The sequence below is a fragment of the Cyanistes caeruleus genome, chromosome 8 (genome assembly GCF_971803275.1).
Source record: "Cyanistes caeruleus chromosome 8, bCyaCae1.hap1.1, whole genome shotgun sequence".
In the NCBI taxonomy this organism is placed as follows: Eukaryota; Metazoa; Chordata; class Aves; order Passeriformes; family Paridae; genus Cyanistes; species Cyanistes caeruleus.
This window is the reverse complement of record NC_141708.1, coordinates 21,632,956-21,653,055: the sequence shown is the minus strand read 5'-3', so window position 1 is coordinate 21,653,055 and position 20,100 is coordinate 21,632,956. Positions and strand designations below refer to the sequence as shown.

Below are 20,100 nucleotides of genomic sequence, written 5' to 3'. Positions count from 1 at the left end.
CCACAGAAAAGTATCAGGGAAAATAAAAGTTGTTTTCAAAACTTTTCAGCCTTCCTCGTCAAAAGATCTAAGACCTTCTTGCACACATAAGGCACCAATAACAATTTCCACTCTTCAGTCACCAGAATACAGATCAACAGATTTCAAGAGAGGCTGCTCCTCGTAGTTTTGTGCTCTCCCTGAACAAAGGAGTAGCTAAGCAGTGCTCAGACATGAGTTTTGTTGTAATCTCCTCATTGTTTCATGAGCTGCTGCCTTCTGGCCTCCCCCATCCTCCTGCACACTGAATGCCATGGTAGCACCCTGGGAACAAAATCCAGTAATGCCGCAGCTCCTGTTCTCTCTCCCCTCTTCCACTCTGCTGGACATGGTCTGTCCTTGATGAGTTATATATAAATTTATGGGGGACTCTGCACACTTACTCAAAATTAAAGATTAGAGTCTTACTGACTTCTTGAAAGCCATTAATAAAAATGGAAATTACTGGCAGGAACAGGAAGATCACAAAGGCTGAACTTTCTAACAGTTTAGCTCATCTTTTAAAACTCTCTAGGCAGCTAAGTTCTCCATGGTGCAAGTGCACTTTCTCAAAGGGAACATTTATCCTCTATTAAATCTGTAGTCAATGACTAGAGTTTGAGCTTTGCCATTGGTTCTCTTCTCTGCCTGAAGTGAAATATTTTCTTTAAAAAAATGAACAGGTACTACGTAAGTCACAACAGTGGTTTAATACCCTGTTTAAAGAGATGCTGGTCCTTTTATTCTGCTTCAGAGTTTCCCTAGACCACCTTCAGCAGGCTGACAGTAACAATAAAAATATAGTAAAAATACAGTAAAAATGCAGTTTTGTTTCAATTTCCTTGCTCACTCACAGACCAAAATATTCCTTTGTCCAAAGTTTTTTATATCAAGATATGTTAAACTTCACAGCAGGAACTGGATTTCAGGAAATGCATATGGCTGCATATCTTTGCCAGCTGACAATCATGCTTTTTACTACAATGTGAGGATGGACAAAGTAATTACTGTGTTGTAATGGGTTTAAGATGTAAAACTAAATATAAACTAGGTAGAACAACAGCCCAATTTATTTTCTCCTGAAACTAAATCTCTGCATCTAACTGATCTGCATTTCCATCTTAGCAGAAGGATTACTAGACTCTTATTACAATTACTAGACTCTTATTACAATTTTGCAGAGGGATCTTCTAGAACACACGAAGCTTTCTTCTAGAGCACATGAGACTTTGAAAACAGAGAAAATACAGCCTATAGTTTAATCATCACATTACTATTTTGTTCAGAAAGAAAATTTCTTACCTATCTAGAAATATGTCTGGCAGAGGTGGATACGTTTGCATGTCAGGTACTCGCTCGTGTACTATCACCATAACGAACGATGTAAAGCCAAACACTATGAAGACATACACACAACTTAAAACTGTCTTCCAGTACTCTGGGTCCAGTCTTCGAGTGGCATGTTTGTTTTTTCCATTTGCATATTGATACTGATCACCATTCAAGTCACTAATTGGTCCATCACAGTCCCGAGGTACTTCACCATTACAGAACCAATCTGCCCCCTGCAGTGAACCAGCTGGGGACGCTGTGCCAGCATGACCCTCACTGCTGTAACCCAGCTCTTCCAGGACGTCGATATGCTGCTTCTGCAGTTTGCGAATGGACAACATCAGCCTCTTGATATCCCCCAAGATTTTGATTTCCAGAGGAGGGGATCGCAAGTCATACTCAGTAAGTGTCAGCAGGGTAATTCCATCTAGCCTGTGTCTGTTGCACAAAAGATCCACGTATTCACAGAAGCCTTCTTCCTTCAGCCACCTGGCCACGTTCTTGGTAGTCCAACGCCGAATGCAAAGCTGGTTATTGCTTGCCATCGTGCCCCTCTATCCGCCAACCACACTGACCTGCTGCATATCCGAGAGAGACAAAACCAGAGTGTTTAACACAGATTACTGAAATGCCAGCGTCTGTTGTGCAATTTTAGATGCTTAATTAGCCCAAGACATTTTACATAAGAGATAGATAAAAACCAGATCTAATTTCTAATTTAAGTAATATAAAAATGGTTTTTTTTAATTCAAGACAAACTAAAATAAGATTATCTCGTTTGCTCATAAATAGAAATCTGAAGTTTCCAAGAAGCAGAATATTTCCTAAATGTATTCAGTATACTGTTCTAATTTTGTTATAAATAAATAAATAAATCCCTTTGTTAATTACATTAGGCAATGAAAATCAAATACTACTCTTTAAATACCAGCTTAATCATTAGACTTTTCCACTGTTTGCAGATCACCAACTACACAAGGAAATATAACCAGCAAACACAAAGAAAACTGAATTAAAGCTGAAATAATGCATTTCAGTACAGTCCAATATATCCCACTGTTTTAAAATACTGAAGCTTTGATGACATGACATTCCCCCACTCCTTCCAAGTAAACCTAAGTCTAGATATCTGCAACAGTGTTGAGCTGAAGTATCTTAGTTGTATGTTGATGGTACAACCATCCTATTTCTATCTTTGTTTGATCTCAGTAACTAAGATAGATACTTACTGAATTATGAATCCTTTAAAATACTCAGCTTTCAAAAGTAACATTACTAGAAATGAAGCACTGGATTGAGCTGCAAAGCATTTTTAAAATTGATGTGGTAGTAGATAACACAGCAACACACCAAAACCAGAAGAGATGTATTCTCTTCATACAGATTTCCCAGTAATTGTGCTTCTGACTCTAGAATATTGCCTATGAAGGAGCGAGAGCTCAGCAAAATTTTAGTCACATGGTAGTGACAAGTCACCAGAACAACAACCAGGAAAAAAGTTAACCACAGGACATTATTTGAACACATGATATAACACTTTGAAAGGCTACCAGTGAAGTAAAAGTACTAAAACGTTTATGCAATATTGAAGACCCACAGCCGTAGACAATGGATTTGTGCATAATTTATATTTGGTGGCTCACGTACAGCTACCATCTAAGAAACAGCTACAATTTCACAGTTCTTTTGTACTCGGAAAAACAGTCTAATTAACTAAAATGCTTCAATCATGCCAACCAAATCTCAGAAAATACAAGGCAGTACAATATACTACTGCCACATACATCATTCAAGGCTTTCAGAATGAAAGCAAGGAAACAGTGTATTTAATCTATTATTTAGCTTCTGTCTATAGTAAACTGGTACTCAAACCCATCATTAATATTCAACATAGTTCTGAGTCTTTTTCAGGGGCACAGCTCTTTCCAAAAACAGAACCTCTTTCCTCCTCACTTCTTTTTTTAAAGAGGTACAGTACCTACCGAGCTCTTAATATAATTATTGGATGCAACCTTTTCTTCTGGCTTTCATCTAACAGAACCACAAACTATTTTATACTATATCAGAGAAGATTCAATTTGCCAAATGAGATTTCCCAGCAGTGCAAAAGTAATATTTTAGAAGAAAAATGAGCACACAGATCACACTTAACCTTCTAAAATAATTAAGGGCATGATACTTCTGAAGATATTCTCCCAGGAGTTGATTATTTATTAACATGTACTTAATTCATCGCTAAAATTTCTCAATACCTCATATACAGTCAATAAATATATAAGCTTTAATACTTTGATTTAAATAGTTGCCCGAAATAAAAAAAAAACCCTAACTACTAGAATATCTGCATATACTATAAGCTTCCTTCTCCATATAAAAGGATATTTTCTCATTTTTATGTCATCTTACTATTTCTGTAAGCATAGCTCAAAAAATAACTGCAATAATTATTTTGGTCACAACTAATAAAATAAATTATGACATTTAATTTTCAACTAATCATCAGTTAATTGACCTTTTTGTACTAAATATTTTTATTTTACTCCAGGGTTGCTATTTAATCCCTGGTGGCAGTAAGAATCATTTAGTCATTCACTCACTCCCACTTACTGCCCCCAGCCCACTCCCCCTGCAGTGGGATGGAGGGGAGAACTGTAAAAAGGTAAACCCAAGGGGATGAAATAGCAACAGTTCAGTAATGGTAATAAAGTAAAATACAGTAATAATAACAGTGGAAATAACAAAAGGAGAGAAGAAAAACACCCAAGAAAGACAAGTGATGCACATTACAGCTACTCAGCACCTGCTGACCCTTGTCCAGCCAGTTCCCAGCAATGATCAGCCCCTCCTGGCCAACCTCCCCCTCCATTTATATACCAAGCAGGGCATTCCATGGTATGGAGTATTCCCTTGGCAGGTTCAGGTCAGCTGTCCTGCTGTGCCTCTACCAGCTTCTTCCGCCTCTCCTCACTGGCAGAGCAGAGTAAACCCAAAAACTCCTTGACTTAGGGTCATCACCACTGAGCAACAACTAAAACATGAGTATATTATCAACACTGTTCTTATACTAAATCCAAAACATCCTGTAAAAATAAACAAACTTAGATTGCTTATCTGAACTTCCTGCTTTCTTTACTCGAAAACACAGATGAAATACTGGAAAAAAAAAAGTTATTAATCACAGTGAGTTTTTTAACATAGTAATCATCGTAAGTTTTCCAAAAGCAGTGAATGTAAACTCACCACAAACACATTCAACTTACTGATACAGTCTTCTAACCAAAGCAACTTCTGAAAACAAAGGCAGGAAATTGTCCCTAACCTATGAGAATTCTACTCATTTGTCACAAGTCAAGTAGCCTAAGAACAGCCTAGTCTTCCTTCATCTGGCACTGCGGGAATAAAAATCAGTCCTTACCAAATGTGCAACAAAAGTAACCTTAAAACACTGAATGAGCACACCCATCAAAGGTCACTATGGGCTGGACCTGGGAGAAAGTCTACATCTACTTCAAGATGCAACTGATAGGACCTGCTCTGTTTTTAAACGCTGTCAACAAGACACTTAAAAAGACAAAGAAATGACCACAAAACACAAATTTAAAACATTAAACAAAGCAGGTAGCTAATTTAATCTCAACAGCAACAGTTAAACTCATTTTTTAATGGCAAAGCAACTTCTTAAACCCTGAAACTGCCTTCCCTTTCAGACTACTCAATTGGTGATACTTTTTTTGGTTTAAAAGGTAAAAGGCACTTTCCCTAATAATCCTAACAACTGGAATACAGTACAGATCCCCATGTGTAAATGCTCCTGTTCATTTTTGAAGCTGAAGAATGCTGCATAATTTTTACACCACTGGACTGTTGTGTAAGAATATTGCAGCAGAGGCCAAGTTCCATAGAAAACTGCACCTGTCTTAAGCAGCTCTGGTAACTCCTTTGCCTTCCATGCTACTAGTTTTATCACTGAAACCAAATAATGGGTAACATTATTTAATGATGAATAACACATGAGTAACACAAAGCAAACATAGACTTAAGCGTCAGACAGCAAAATATACTTTTCACCTGACATCAGCAATGTCTGTAGTCAGTTGATTATTTTCCTGGTACTGTGAATTAACACTTAGCAAGCTTGTCAACAGTATTTACTGTGTGTCCCATTTTCTTGCATCAGCTTTTCAATTAACAGCATGAACACAAATGCATATGAACTGCATATGTTTAAGTATTTATTTTTTTAAAAGAAAAATATTACTTTGTGAGCCATAAACATTCCTACAATTTGGCTGGGGCATTTTAAGAAATAAGATGCTCCTCAGAGGCTTTGTATACCCTAGCTGATAGCAAAATTTCCTGGATGTATATATAGAGAAAATTAACCTCCCTCAACATGATTGTCCATGATTCTATCATGTTCTGATCTACTGAATCACTGACAGCCAACCATTTATTCCCTAACTTTCCCAGCTTACAGACTTTGAGACTGTATATTGAAGTAAATATATGGGAAGTCGAATCTGCTTATCACTATTCTAGCCAAGGAAAATTAGCATTAATACCAAAGTAACGTTAGGCTACAAACTTGATTAGAGCGGAGTCATAGCTGAAAGGTTAAACAATCTAGTTAGGTCTGCAGAGTTATCAGAGTGCTGACTGGTTTTGTTTATTCCAGACATACAAAATCTCTACTAGCACCATTATTGCTTTACCACCTGCCCTCAGGTACCAAGGAGAGCATTGCCCCTTGATTTTTTCTCCCTAGCTTCAAATTCTCACCATCCTTGAGAGGAATTTTAGGAAGGATGCTGAAGAACTATCAGCTCTCAAGTGATTTAACCTACATTTCTGTGTGAAGGTTTCAAGCTGCAGTTTGAATACAGGCCATTCCAACTCAGCCCCCCACTTCACTGGGTCTGTTGGCTTAGGAGCACATCCCATACGTCAGGGGAGAGGTTGTTCCCTGCAAAGGCTGCTACTTCACCCACGTGGACAAGGCTCATGTTGGTGGCCTTGGTTCCCCAGCACAAAAAAGCTACAGAGAAACATGTGTTGAGCCAGACTGCAATAATAAGGCTACTGTCACACATCAACTTTGCAATGCCCTGCTGGAAAAAGAACACACAGCACTGCCTTGTTATGCAGCACAAGGCTCAGCTACTCTGCTGACTCTGACTTACATGAGAAGCTTGTCACCTGCTCTTCCTGGAAACTCTTAAATTCTTCAGTGCTTATTTAAAGCAAATAGCACCAAAGATTTCACTGCCATATAGCATACAGTGACTTAGTCCTTACCCTCTAAATGCCACCAGATACGTATAATATGATAGGTATCTTGTAAGCAGAAGGACAAAAAGAACACATGCAAAACAATACATGATTTTTCAGTTTTTAAATACAATGGCTACCATACTACGTATAAATTTAATCAAACACAGCAAAATGCCCACCATGAGACAAAAAATGGTATTTTCCTGAAGCAAGAATACAATCATTTCAAATGCATAAATTCTGCTGTAAAACTTGCATTGAGTTTTAATTAGTGACTTTGGTATCATAAGTGAGATGATCAGCAGTAGCTTAACTGCACTCAAAGGTCTTAGTGCCACGCCTGAAGGTAAGATAAGAAATCTCAAAGTAACACTAGTTTAGTCTTAGGTTATAAAGGCATCAAGGAAGATGAGCTTTTTGAGAATTATTTATTGAAGTGCAGCTTGTGGGTCAAATATTAGCTCTATATTCTTAGCTGAGTCTTTGTGTTAAGACACCTCCATGCAAGACTGACAGCAGCTACTACAGAAAGTCCTGAAAGCTAAACATGTGTGTCTTAAGAACCACCAAGTACAGTTACATATTGCATCAAAATGAACAGAATACATATTGCTCCCTGACTCTTACACCTCATTAAGCCAAACAGGTTGTATTATACTCAAGTGAACATTAAGAGCAGCTCAACTCCTAATCTGCTAACCAGCTAACAAAACAAATTTTTATCCTACTGCCATAATTCAAGGCGCACACAAGTGATTTTTAAACAACTGATCAAGTACTCCACCACTTCTCTTAGGATGTCATTCATAGTATTTCATTACTATTTGACTAAGTTCTTGAACATTTTACATGCTAAATATCAGGTGTGGAGTATTGTTCTTCCTGTTTCAAGTAGTATATCCCTCCTGTAACAGAATGTTTGCTGCTCTTTATCCCTATACAACTTACAAGTAACAACTCAAGTTTCTTTCTCCCCTTTTCTTCCCACACCTTCATCTTACAATGGAAATATGGCAAGAGGAACAACTGTCCATCCAAATGAATACCAGAACAATATCTGAAGTGAAACTGTGCTTCATCTTACTCTCCACAACCATTTACAATCTGATCTTTCTGGTCTAGTGAAAATCTAATATCCTTTCTCATTTTAGATGCATTAAAGTAAGTAAGAAATAAAAAAATTCTAAAAGCTATGTGATTATCAAACAAACACACACAATGTAATATGGTTAGTGGATCTCAACGAGCTAAGTGGGCTGCAAAAGCAAGCTCTGTACAAAGAAAAGGGATACTATGGAACCCAAATGATTACAATCCCTAGGCAATTCCTGTATTTTAATAGTATCCTACTAAAGCAAACCCCCAACCAGACAGTAAGAAGCGTATCACATAGAAGAGCAAACAACATAATTTAAAATTCTTGTCATTTACAGATCTACAGAACATTTCCTTTACATCTAAGCAGCACTCATACAAAAAAAAAACTTACGAAACTTACAAAAATTCCTTTATTTGATATAAAAATCACTTCACACTAATCCTGCCGGTTAGTTCCACCTTTCTTCTACATCATAAAAAGCAAAAGGAAGAAAAAGACACAGGCATTTCCTTACCTCTGATATCCAGCAAGAGGCACCCCCTACCAAACAGGAGGGGCACTTAAACGCCAGGAAACGTCTTCTGAGCTCTTCCCACTCCAGAGCACAGCATGATCAGCTGCTCTGTGGAGGTGGCACAGACACCGTGTCCAGCTGCACGAGGGAGCTCTGTGGAGACAGAGCAGACCTTAGCCAAGTGGAATCTTCCAACAAGTCACCTTACAACAGAGAATGAGTGTTGTGAAGCCTCGAATACAAAACCATGAGACCAACTTATTACAAACACTAACATTAATACTAACACTACCTCTCATTTGCCTCTTCCATTAACTCAGGGAGCTGGAAAAACCTACCTTTTTGAAGTGTTGGTTTTTTTTAATAGCAATCAGCAATGATTAAGTGAATGGTCCGAGGCCACAACATGCATCAGTAACACAGATTTAAGAGACCGAGTGGAACCGAGTTCCAGTAGTTTCAACTTCTTCACGCTCAGGCCCTAAACCCGCACACTTACTCTCCCCCACAGGCAGACCCCACCATTTAACCCTGAAACTCGAAGAGCACACAAGCAAACCAGTAACAGCGCTGTTCCATGCTGTGCCTTGTTAATCATATCCTACACACTCAACAGCATTTTTATTCAAAACTGAACACTTTGTCTTCAGAAAACATACCGATTTTATTGAAAAAAATAGTAAGAATATCCGTTTGGACTCGGTACAACTGTTTGGTTTTCTGACTGCATGACTGACACAAAGCAGCTTTTCCAGGAACGATCTGTTTGCTGCGGAGGCAGACGCGGGAATCAGACACCACACGGGTCCCCTCTGTCCCAGGCCCCACAACAAACAGCACGGAGCCCGCAGGCCTCGACCCCCGGTGCCAGCCCCTTCCCCGCTCGGTACGCGTCCCACACCTTCGCACGCCTCCCCTCAGGAGGCTGACAAAGCGGCACAGCCGGGCACAAGGGCTGACGCCCTCAGCCCGAACACCGCCGGTGACATGGCCCCAGCGCGCAGCCGGTGTTGGCGGGCCGGGCGCTCACGCCCGGTAGAGCCGTGGCGGGCCGGGCGGGCGCGGCAATTACGGCGGAGCGGATTTTAGCGCGGACACACAGCCACAGGAGGCTCGTCTTCCCCCCGGTAGGCGAAGCTGTTCTCCTCCCGCACAGCCTCTGCGGCGGGGCAGCCCTTTCCCCCCGAGACCCGCCCGCACCCTGGGGGCTCATGCCGCAGCGGGGGCAGCCACGGGGACCCGGCGGGCTCTCGCCTGCGGGGCGGCCTCGCGGGAAGGAAGGGTCCCCGGGAAGGGCCTCCCGGGAAGGGCCCCGCAGCTCGCCCCTCCTCACCTGCCGCCGAGTGGCGGTGCCGCCCCGCCGGCTCTGGGCGCTGCGGCAGCGGCTCCTCCGCGCCCTCCCGCCGCCTCTGCCCGTGCCTCTCCTCGGCGGCGGCGGCAGCCACCGCCACCCCCCATCCCCCGTCCGGAAGCGGCGGCAGCCCCGGCGGGCGGCGGCGGAAGGGGCGGGACGGGGCGGAAGGACGGGGCCTCTGCCGAGGGGCTCGGAGCTGTGTGAGAGGCTGGAGATCAGTCCGTCAGCAGGTGTTCTATCTTCAGCAACGGAGGAAACTTACACGACTGTCATACTGTCAGGCCTCATATCAGACAATCATTACGAAACGTTTCAGTTGCAGCATTATTCCTTACTGATGTCTGTATAAAAATAATAAAACTGGTTGTCAGCGCTTGGCTGACAACACTCAGTCATTTATGCACGGGAATCCAAAGCACAGATGTGAACAGCACGCACGACTTACGAAAGCTTCAAGAAGGCACCGTAACTTCGGGAGCTCCATAACCTACAAATGATACAAATGGAGGGGATAGAAGGAGACAGACAAATCAGGAGCAAGTTGCTCCAGAAATAAATGTGTTTTGGATACCGACGGTCTGGGGTAGCAGCCAGCCCTTTGCAACAGTTTGAGGAACAGTCAGGATTTGTTTTGTTGATGATGCAATTACTATGAGGTCAGAGACAAGTCTCAGTTGTAGCTTCAGATGAAATAAAACAGAGATGCCAGTGTAGCTCCTTGTAGTGACATTGCCTTTTTGGAGAAAGCGGCCTCGAGATCTTTGTTCTTATATACATATATATATTGCAAAGCTTATATGCTGCTATAGTGAAAGAAGGAAATTGTGCATTTCAAAATTCTTCAGAGTTAAGTTGAGTTGTGGAATCATCGAGCAAGCCTATGCAAATTTGCACTCTTGTACTATTTCAGTTGTAATGGACTGTCTATCTACCAGATATGCAGAAGAGAAACTGTGAAGAACATCTCTCAGAAGATGCTTCTTTCCAGAAGCCTTGATATTGGCTCAGAGATGCTTATCTCTACGCAGTCTGTTTTGTCCTCCTTTTGTTTTTTACACTAAATGACCTGTAGTTTCCCAAAATGAGTTGCTGAAGTTGGAGGATGTGTTCCACTTACTTTGCCAGTTGGGCAGCATCTGCAAACAATGTAGGAATCAAGTGCAGTTTCAGTCGCCACAATGTTAATCTTTTTTGCCTTTAAAGCATTAGATGAAAAACTGATGAATCTGAATTCATCAGTGACAAACCATAGAACACATACATATAAACCTGAAAAAAATCAAATGGACCTTGTCTTCCTGTTTATAATGGATCAGTTTATAAAGCTAGTTGAAGTTATTTTGCTTACTCCAGGTCCAGATATTTATATTCAAAATACCCTAGAATTTATCTGACCAGGAAAACAAAATTACAGGAGAGCAAGCCAGCTAAGTTAAACAAGATTTTGTGCCCTCTATTATGTACATTCTCTACTGTTTTTGACATGAATTCTTCTTCACCAACTGCCAGTCAATCACAACTTTTTGCACACTTCCAAGTGCCAAATTGGTGCAATTTACAATACATGGCTGCATTTGCTTGTATCTGAACAACTGGCTTAAGCAAAAAATGTGAAAATTAGCACAAACTAAAATTAAAAATTGTTGCAAAAACAACCGTAGCAGGCTACAGAGCTGTCTCATTATGGAATAGGTCACTGTTACAGTCTTAAGCATTTATCCTGAAGCTAACTCACCTTTTGGGATCTCATTCTTTGCATGAGAGGTACCAGGAAACCGCTGCTTTGTTCAGAGCACTATGGCTTTGCTGTTTTATTTTACATATAAACATGTACTAGGGTCTACCAGCTCACCAGATTCCAGGAAATAAACAAATATGGATTTCCTAACCCTTTTTCCCTACATGGTAGCAAAACCAGCAATCCACCTAAAAAATTACATTCCAAATTCAATCTCCAGACTTTAGAAGTCTGAGCTGGGAAATGAGCTGTATGTTAATCCAGGATGATCTGAAGTTTACAAATCCTAAGGTGTGTTACTCCAGCAACAGATTTCCATGCAGGAAGCACCTGGCCAAGAGCTGCACCCAGAGCAAAGGTGAAGACAGACACATATACAATGTGGGGCACCCTGGGCCTGGCTGTGGAGGCTGCTGGGCTGGTTTGCAGAAGCGATTTGCCCAGTGACAGGGCAAGAGGAATGGCCATAAGCAAAGACGCAAGAAGTTTCCACCTCAACATGAGGAAGAGCTTCTTTATGTTGAGGTTGGAAGACCACTGGAACAGGCTGCCTGGGGAGAGCATGGAGTTTCCTCTGGAGACATTCCAAATACACCTGAATGGTTCCTGTGTCACCTGCTCTAGGTGGCCCTTCCTTGGCAGGGAGGTTGGACTGAATAATCTCCAGAGATCCCTTCCAACCCTAATGAATCTCTGATTCTGTGAACCTCAGCACAGCAAAAAGGCTTGGTGGTCAGTTTCTATCTCAAGTTATCACTGCTAATGGCATTTTTCTGCTCTGTCTAATTTGATCATCTAGCAAATATTTTGAAAATTACTAAATAAGCTTGCACAGAAAAGCAACAGAGCATAATTTAAAATTTGTAACACTTAGATATGTAATAGCTGCTCAGTAATTGCACTTCAAAACTGAAAACTACTTCTCCTTGCTAACATTTGATGGGTGAATTATCTAAATAGTTGGTGCTTTATTTAACAGAAATTTCCAATAAACCTCATTCCGTCACTTTGAGTTATGTCACTTCATGCCATGTGACATGAAGGCATTGATGTAAGTTTGACAGAAGTGCCAGTGCTGACATGTCAGTTTGAGAAATTATATGCTACAGAATTTTTAAAACAACTGTGGATTGCCAAGGAAAAAAGTATTTAAAATGTGTAATAACTGATGCATCTTTAGACTGAAAACAATTTATTCAATTCACACAGTTATATTGATTTAATGTTCAGGCTGACACTTAATGCAATAAGAGAAAGGAAATTTATATTGAAAATTTCCAACTAGCTCAAGTTACAATATATTATAGAGCAAAGGAAAATGAGATGTGTAAATGTAATGGGCATTTTTAAAAAACATTGTAATTGAGTAATACTGTTAGCATTTAATAATTTGAAATAATCTATCTCAAACGTTAAAGCCCTACACAGGAAAAAAAAAGGGCCTTAGCTGAATCAATTGCTTATGAAAATTCTTATTCAGCAAAGAATGCAACATGGCAAGGGGGCTGTCTTTCACTGGAAGTGCTAATTGATTTAAATAATGTTTTCTTTTATTTTTCTGGGTTTGGAGTGGGGTTTTTGGTAATCTCATTTTGCTACAGATCAAGTCCTGCCTTATAATTTCTTCACAATCTCTGTACTTCAGTTGAAGCATACTTAGGTCAGTCATGTGTGAACTTTCAAGCATCTATTTTATCTTCAAATGTCTTAATTCTGTAATGGCAGAATAAGAGATTGAATGCCTAAGGACTAAACAAATTAGTGAACCATAATATTAGAAAAATTATAAACTCCATGTACTCATCAGATAAAATTGTCCCATGTGTTAAAAATACCTTGTTGTAGAGCACCAGAAAACCTTGTCTCACTTACTCACTTAGAATTGCCCAAAATGTACCAGAGTTCAAATACTTCTATTCTTCTTCAATAGTTAACCATCCCAAAAATGAAATCCTGAAAATAGGCTGATGAGTGAAATGAGAAAAACACTTTTGCAGCTGGAGATACTGTATCTATGAAATCCTATCTAACTGAACTGTCATGCTGAACATTTTCACTGTAAAAGCTGCCTTCTTTCAGGATATGTGAAAGGAGTCTGATTTGGGCTCTTTTTTCAGTACAGAAATGGCATGGCATAAGTTAGAACTGGTATGAGTATTTTCAAGGGAAGAAATAGAAGAGCCAGCATGAATTTCCTGCTTTCAGCTGCTGCACATTTTCCTGGCAATGCTATGCCATGTGCTACTGGAGCACTCTATAGCAATTTACACTGTTGCCACCTAATACATTATTAGCAAGAACTGTTTGATTTAGATTATTGCACCAAGTACTACCTTCTAAGCAATCACAAAGACATTGTCTGGTTAGAATGCTTTCTGTTGCATGTTCCAAGATTAAACATGCATTAACTTCAGCTAAAGCAGCAGCTATTTAATGTTCATAAAGAATTACACACAAATGTTTGGTTTAGAGCTGCCCAGCATTCAAACAGCCAGGAGAACCTCCGAATGGTTGGAATCTCAAAATTGCCTCCTGCAGAGTGTTAAACTTTCCTCTATTCCGTGTGACCATATATCAGTCTGTTGCTTTCTACATCCTCGGTAGATGTTAAAAGGGCCAGAAAAGAAGCACAGATGTAGAGGCAAATCCATCCGAAAGCCAGATCTCTGCCTCCTGTCTGTTTCGAAGGCAACTCCTGGCTAAAAAAAGGTCAGTAACACAGCTTTAACAAAGCCACATTTGCAGACTATTAAATGTTTAGAAGATGTTAGGTGTGCAGTGGCAGAGCTTTGAAGTAGATGGATGTATGCATACAAATGTTTGAGGCACACAGGACTTGGGGGTCATTTTTCTGGAGTTCCTGTTTTTCTGTTTGTCACCTTTCATACCACAGATGAATTCTTAGTCATTGTAATTGGTGAATTCTTAGTCACTGCAACTGGTGGAGAGGCCAATAAAAGTTTTACATCTGAAAAGGGCTAGACTTAAACATGAGTTTCACCTTTTTCACAGAACTTGATTAGCAGCAAATGGGCTGGGGTTACACTTATAAAAAACTGATAGTAAAGCCTCACCTTGAGTCTCCACCCAGAAACCTGAGAAAAGTAAACTAAATTGAACAACTTAACCTGCTCAGTCAGTTAATTTTCCTGATTCAGCACACATCAATTATGTTATAGTACACTAGTTTACCAAAACAACGATAGCAAGCCCAAGAACAAAACAGAAAAAGAAGGTAATGTATTAAGGGTATATACATAGTGCTTGAAATACAAGTTCAGCCATTTTCCCAGTCCTCTCCTCTGCTGGGTCTGGCCAGCTGGTTGCCTCACCCACAGCAGAGCCTGGCTGCCTGTCCCACTACCCTCTCTAAATAAACACCGCAGCACTGTTACTTGTAGTTTCCCTCATTCCACCTTGTAGGTCAGAACATGTATGGCAGTGGGAAGTAACAAGTCTCTTTGTATACCAGCTTTAAAACAGTTTCTTCCCTAAATACCACACAATATAAGTAAATTCTGCTTCAGGAAATATTCTATATACAAAGTCACTTTTCTCTTGTTGTGTATGACTTTTGTTTTCTGATGCTGGAAATGTTGCATTGTATTAGGACGATCTCTCACTGAGTACTCTTAAGCCCAGTTAATTAGTCCAGATTTTAATATCCAGCTTGGAATGTCTCTTGATAAAATACAGCAAATCTATCATAGTATATCAATGCAAATGGAATAAAGGTGGCTCACACCTGACCAAGATTTATTTCTATTCATGACCTTTTTTTTTCTATGGGGGGAACTCTCAGCAGCAAGCTTCTCCCCTTGGGTCACCTTCTCCCCTGAATTGCCAGGCTTACAGAGGAAAAGCAGTATTTCATTTGTTCTGCCTTGTAGCTCCACCACTGATAATTTTGCAGGCCCCTGCTAGGAGCCATCCTGCAGAAGCACAGGCAGGCACTGTTGTACTTGAAAAGACCCACTAATACTACAATTTGATATCGGTAGCTTCAATAAATGAATTTCCCTAGATTATCAGTGACAGGCAAGACATCATCATCTCCTACTTGGTGTTTAACCTCCTGGTGACCGTGCTGGTAGGACGCGCTGGTGCATTTCTGACCCTTTCACTGCTATGTTTTAAGCACCTCAGATAAATGACAGACAATTGTTACTGGGACAGGTTGCTATTTTTCCTTTATCAGGTTTTGTTTTCGAGTGATGAATGCCCAGATGTCGCAGCCTGCCACAGCTGTGTGGAAGACACGTCTGGGGACAGTCAGAGTCAGTGCTATGCGCGTCCCGCGGGCAGGGGCTGTGCCACATGCGGCTGACGTCCCCGGCACCAAGGCTGCTGTGTGGCAGAACGGTGCGGCTCTGCAGACGAGCCCAGAGGAGCAGACCGGGGCCGGTAAGGATCCAGCAGTGCCCACTTTGGTAGCCGCACGTGTTTGGAGCGGCTGTGCCGCTCGGGGCAGTGCGGAGCGGCCGGCCCCGGGGCGGGGGCAGCCCGGCTGCCCGGCACCTGCCCCAGCCCAGCTCGCAGCCGGCCCCGGCACGGAGCGGGGCTGGCAGCGCCCCAGGGCCGTTCCGCCCTGGATCTCGGCATGTCTGCCACAGAGGCGCCCGACACCCAGGACCCTGAAGGAGCTGGGACATGCCCGGAGGATGTCCCCTCCCTCAAGGAAATCGAGCAGCTCCTGAACAGTGGGCGGCCCTCTTGCAACCACGTTGATGAAGTATGGCCTAATCTCTTCTTAGGGGACCTGTAAGTACGGCTTTATGGACACACCTCTGCCATACCTTCTGTTACTATGCCTCATGGGTGCGGCTTTAGACAGCTCACAGTTTTGCTAATTGCTATCATTTACACTGCAGACAGCACGATTTCCGAGATAAAAATATGACTAAACTGGTATTCCCTTCTCGATTAGCCCTTAGAAGGATGCATGGGTTGATGATCCAGCTATGGTTTGGAGATGCAATCTCAGTGCTTCTTCTCTGTGAACATCACTGCACCAATCTTGATTTGTCTTTGTCTTTTCCTTAGAGTAACAGCACACAATAGATTTATTCTATGGAAGATGGGTGTGACCCATGTTTTAAATGCTGCCCATGGCACAGCATACAGCCACGGAGGCCAGGACTTTTACGGAGCAACCATTGATTATTATGGTGTACCAGCCCATGACCTGCCAAGCTTTGATATCAGCCAGTTCTTTTTCTCTGCTGCACAGTTTATCCACAATGCCTTGAACACGCCAGGAGGTATGAAATTATCGTTGGTTACATTTTGATGCGAATCAGCAGCCACACGTAACAGGTCAGCTCCACAAAACTCAGTGGTGGACAAATCACTACATGGTGTCCTGCCAGGTGCTGGTCACCTGCAGGGTGGGTGGCAGGAAAAGGGAATGCTGTGTATGTGGATGTAGCTTTGACAAGGTCCCAAAAAGCTGATGTGACAAGACAGATGAACCATGCAGGAGAGAGACTGGGGAGGAGAGGAGAGAGAAAATTATTTGGAAGATAAAGCTAATTCAAAAAGGGAGAATCAAAAACATACGTTTGAAATGGACACCCTCTTTTGAGAGTGTCTTATTGCAAGAACAAATTAATAAAAAGACAGATGTCCTGATTTCTGCAATCACCAACTGTACAAAGAGGTTCATATATTGCAAATGAGTTTCTTGTGTGAACAGGGCCTGCAAGGCTGTCCCTCCAAGAAGATTTACCCAAGGAGATTCACAGTGAGTTCCACAAGAAACTGAGCTTCTTGGCAGTGGTGCAATAAAATACGAAGTAACGTGTTTTACATAAAAGACCATTTCTTAGCATGAGTAAACTGGCATTAATGGAGATGTCTCTGTATCACAAGTTCTGACTTAAAAATAGAATTACAGTTGTATCAAATTGCCTTATTATGCAATAGTACTAGGCCAGTCATTTTTCTTGGTGGCTAATGTGTCTGTGCCATCCATTCAGGCCAGATTTTAGCATTCTTCCTTGCATAAGCAAACCTCCTGAAACTAATGGGTCTTCTTTTCCTCATGGTCAAAACAGAACAGCTTTATTACTCTCAGAGGGTTTTCTTTGATTTACCAGTGTTTCTGAGATCAGGTTGGGGTCTCATGGCATTTCTCATACAAGTGAGTGTAACAATAGTAAATTAGACTTAACTGTTAGCAGTTCATGTGATCTATCAGAAGAGTAAGAAAAACATTTAAATTAAATTTCATCCACTGTACTGCTTCTCTTGATGGGTGTATTTTTGTTTTTTTACCAGCCAAAATATTGGTACATTGTGCAGTTGGAGTAAGCAGATCAGCTTCTCTAGTCTTAGCATATCTCATGATAAATCACCACCTCCCATTAGTTGAAGCCATCAAGACAGTGAAGGAGCATCGATGGATTTCACCCAATCGTGGTTTTCTGAAGCACCTGCGAAACCTGGATGTTCAGCTACGGCAAAGGAAAGACTGCTGAACAGGCCACCCCTATCTACATTCACTTTACTGAGTTTCACCCTTCAGGGCCATTGTGCATATACAATTTCCCGTGATCAGTGCACATGACAAAAGTGAAGAAGATTATGCATTGAAATAAAAAGGCCAACAGAATGGTAAATGGATTAATTCTGATAGCTCAGTCCCTCCAAAACCAGCACAGCCAACAGCAGCACTGTAACCACTGTGCGGGGTGGAACTGCTGTGCCTTGGGTGGTGCTACTGGATGAATCCACTGAAGTGGTTAAGACAGACCAAGTTTGTCCCTGGTTTCTGCTCCTTCCAGAGGCGAGTTCAATATTTGCATCTAGCTGTAAAGGATGTTTGAATCCCCTTTACTTGTAACATAATCCTCTTTCTCAGTTTGGTTACAGCTCTCACATGCATGTTCTCCTAAGAAAAAATTTCTGTTTCAGGCCTGATGATGTGACAAGGGCAGTTTGTTGAGAGCCCAGGCACTCCTACAGAAACATTTCTGTGATCTGCTAAATATTATGGTGTTATAGAAAACTGTGAAAGCCACAAGACCCACACGACCAGAATAAATGTTTGTGATGCTTCTGCAGCCTGGGTCAGCAAACTCCATGAGTCTTGTTACATATGTTTTCAAAAAGATAATGTATATCATGTAGTATATTGAGGACATTAAAAGGAATATGTCAGATGTTCAAAGCGTTTTATAAGTTGGACTTATCTGTTCTCTTGCTCTCCATATTATCCCAAATCAGTTCTTTGTCAGTGGCTTTGGCTCACCCTCAGTTTAATATCGGGTAGACGCATCAGTAGCCTGGCCTAATTAATACAAATTAGTTTCAAGCTGTTCTGAGGATGTAACTTTTCCTGTCACCAGTTAATCAGTACCTAAACCAATGTGATTTTTAATACAGCAACAGCATTTGAAATTCATGCTACCACTCTGCCTGAAAATTAGCTTGTTACCTTGTGGTGAACCATGAAGTGATAATCAAATTTGGTTTTGCCCTTTGCTGCTGGTTGGATTTATTGATTAGTTGACCTTATAAAGATTCCCTGCCAGATTAAGTAAATACATTTCTACTTGCTTTTTTGCATTTGAAGCATCAGTTCTGGTAATTTTATTCTTTGCTGGAAGAGACTTGCAAGGTTATTAGAAGCCTAATATAATGATGGCTTATGAGTCGAACCTCTGCCTTTCCAGATCACATTTCCTTCTTCATTTGTGGAGAGGTTATGACATATTCATATGATTCTGACTAGCATTTAGGGGAATGTAGAAATCCCTCCCTATTTCACTGTACACAAGTGTTTTGCAAAATAAGCATGTTTAAGATCCTTTCAGACAACAGTTTGACTGCTGAGATTTCCTAAAACTTGTGAAAGAGCTCCACTGATGAGAGGAAGGTAAGACATTGTTGTGTGAAAAGATCAAATAGGAAATCACATTTAAAACCCAACAGTGCTAGGACAATCATTATACCTCACAAAGCAGCAGAGTGGTGGAGAAGGAGCTTTGTTTGCTTTGAAGTTCTCCATTAAAATTAATAGGGATTTTTATGACTTAACATTTCATTATAATTTATACTTCGTTCACATTACAGTAGGTTTTAGTCGGGAAACCTTTTGAAGACATGGCATTGAAAAATCTGTAATTCATGTGAGTGAAATAATGCATCTTAATGGCTTTTGGCTGGGCAAAATTAGACACATGTGAGCAAGATTAATGGAATCCCCCCATCAGGATAATGTTTTGCATGCCTCTGAGCATCTGTCCTACAAAGCCACAGCTGTGAAAGCTGCTCCTGTTGTAAATTAGTACCTGCTCTTGGAGATACTGCTCATCCTGGGAGAGTATTGTTTCACTAGGGGCAGAGAAGGGAAGAGTACAGAGTGAAGCTGAGTCAGTAGGGCATCCATACCACCAGTGGCACAGTAGTGATCTTGTAAGCACAACTTATTTATCTCAGTGGAGGGAATGAATTAGGTAGAAACTTTTTTCAAGGGCATTGTCAAATCATTGAAGTGTTTTTAATCTGTGGCGTCAGTGTTGCTTATATTTCCTGCCTGTCTGCATTGCTTCTTTATATACAGATTTACTCTGAGTGCACATTTGTGCAGGGAGAAAGATTCCAGTCAACATAAGCAAAAGCAGAAGAATAGGCCTGTAACTTCTTAAAACAGAAAACGTTGTCTGCTGCAGTGTGCTAAGAGGAAAAGGGACCTCCTCACCTGTCACTTACACTATCCATAATCCAAGTCATGATGTGACGTGACATTAGTACTTCACTGCTTTCCTCTA

At 41.1% G+C, this 20,100-nt stretch overlaps 2 protein-coding genes across 13 annotated transcripts in view; one reads left to right on the top strand and one right to left on the bottom strand.

Moving 5' to 3' along the window:
* Positions 1-20,100, bottom strand: part of SAMD8 (sterile alpha motif domain containing 8) — a 51,699-nt gene that overhangs the window by 8,387 nt on the left and 23,212 nt on the right. For 4 of the 11 annotated variants that reach the window (XM_086901135.1, XM_086901139.1, XM_086901136.1 and 1 more), the window contains exons 3-4: positions 8,235-8,387; positions 1,321-1,928 (exon numbers count right to left, since the gene is read on the bottom strand). In XM_086901135.1, the coding sequence (XP_086757261.1) occupies positions 1,321-1,895 (575 nt within the window). In that variant the 5' untranslated portion in view covers positions 1,896-1,928; positions 8,235-8,387. Of the gene's footprint in view, positions 1-1,320; positions 1,929-8,234; positions 8,438-8,893; positions 9,420-9,567; positions 9,720-20,100 lie in introns of those variants that run through there. The other 7 variants (XM_086901141.1, XM_086901140.1, XM_086901131.1 and 4 more) reach the window with 6 other exon arrangements.
* DUSP13A (dual specificity phosphatase 13A) lies at positions 15,808-18,497 on the top strand. 2 transcript variants are annotated; one of them, XM_086901144.1, is made up of 3 exons: positions 15,808-16,087; positions 16,370-16,587; positions 17,696-17,946. In XM_086901144.1, exons 1-3 carry the CDS (start codon positions 15,927-15,929, stop codon positions 17,803-17,805), a joined length of 489 nt encoding a protein of 162 aa, XP_086757270.1. In that variant the 5' UTR covers positions 15,808-15,926; the 3' UTR covers positions 17,806-17,946. The 2 variants fall into 2 exon arrangements, with proteins under 2 accessions (XP_086757270.1, XP_023785156.1); XM_023929388.2 differs by having other exon boundaries at positions 15,814-16,087; positions 17,606-18,497.

Coding starts and splice junctions, on each gene's coding strand:
- DUSP13A (XM_023929388.2), top strand. CDS start 15,927: ATGTCTGCCACAGAGGCGCCCGACACCCAGGACCCTGAAGGAGCTGGG. Junction 16,088..16,369: donor AATCTCTTCTTAGGGGACCT/GTAAGTACGGCT, acceptor TCTTTTCCTTAG/AGTAACAGCACACAATAGAT. Junction 16,588..17,605: donor TGCCTTGAACACGCCAGGAG/GTATGAAATTAT, acceptor TTTTTTTACCAG/CCAAAATATTGGTACATTGT.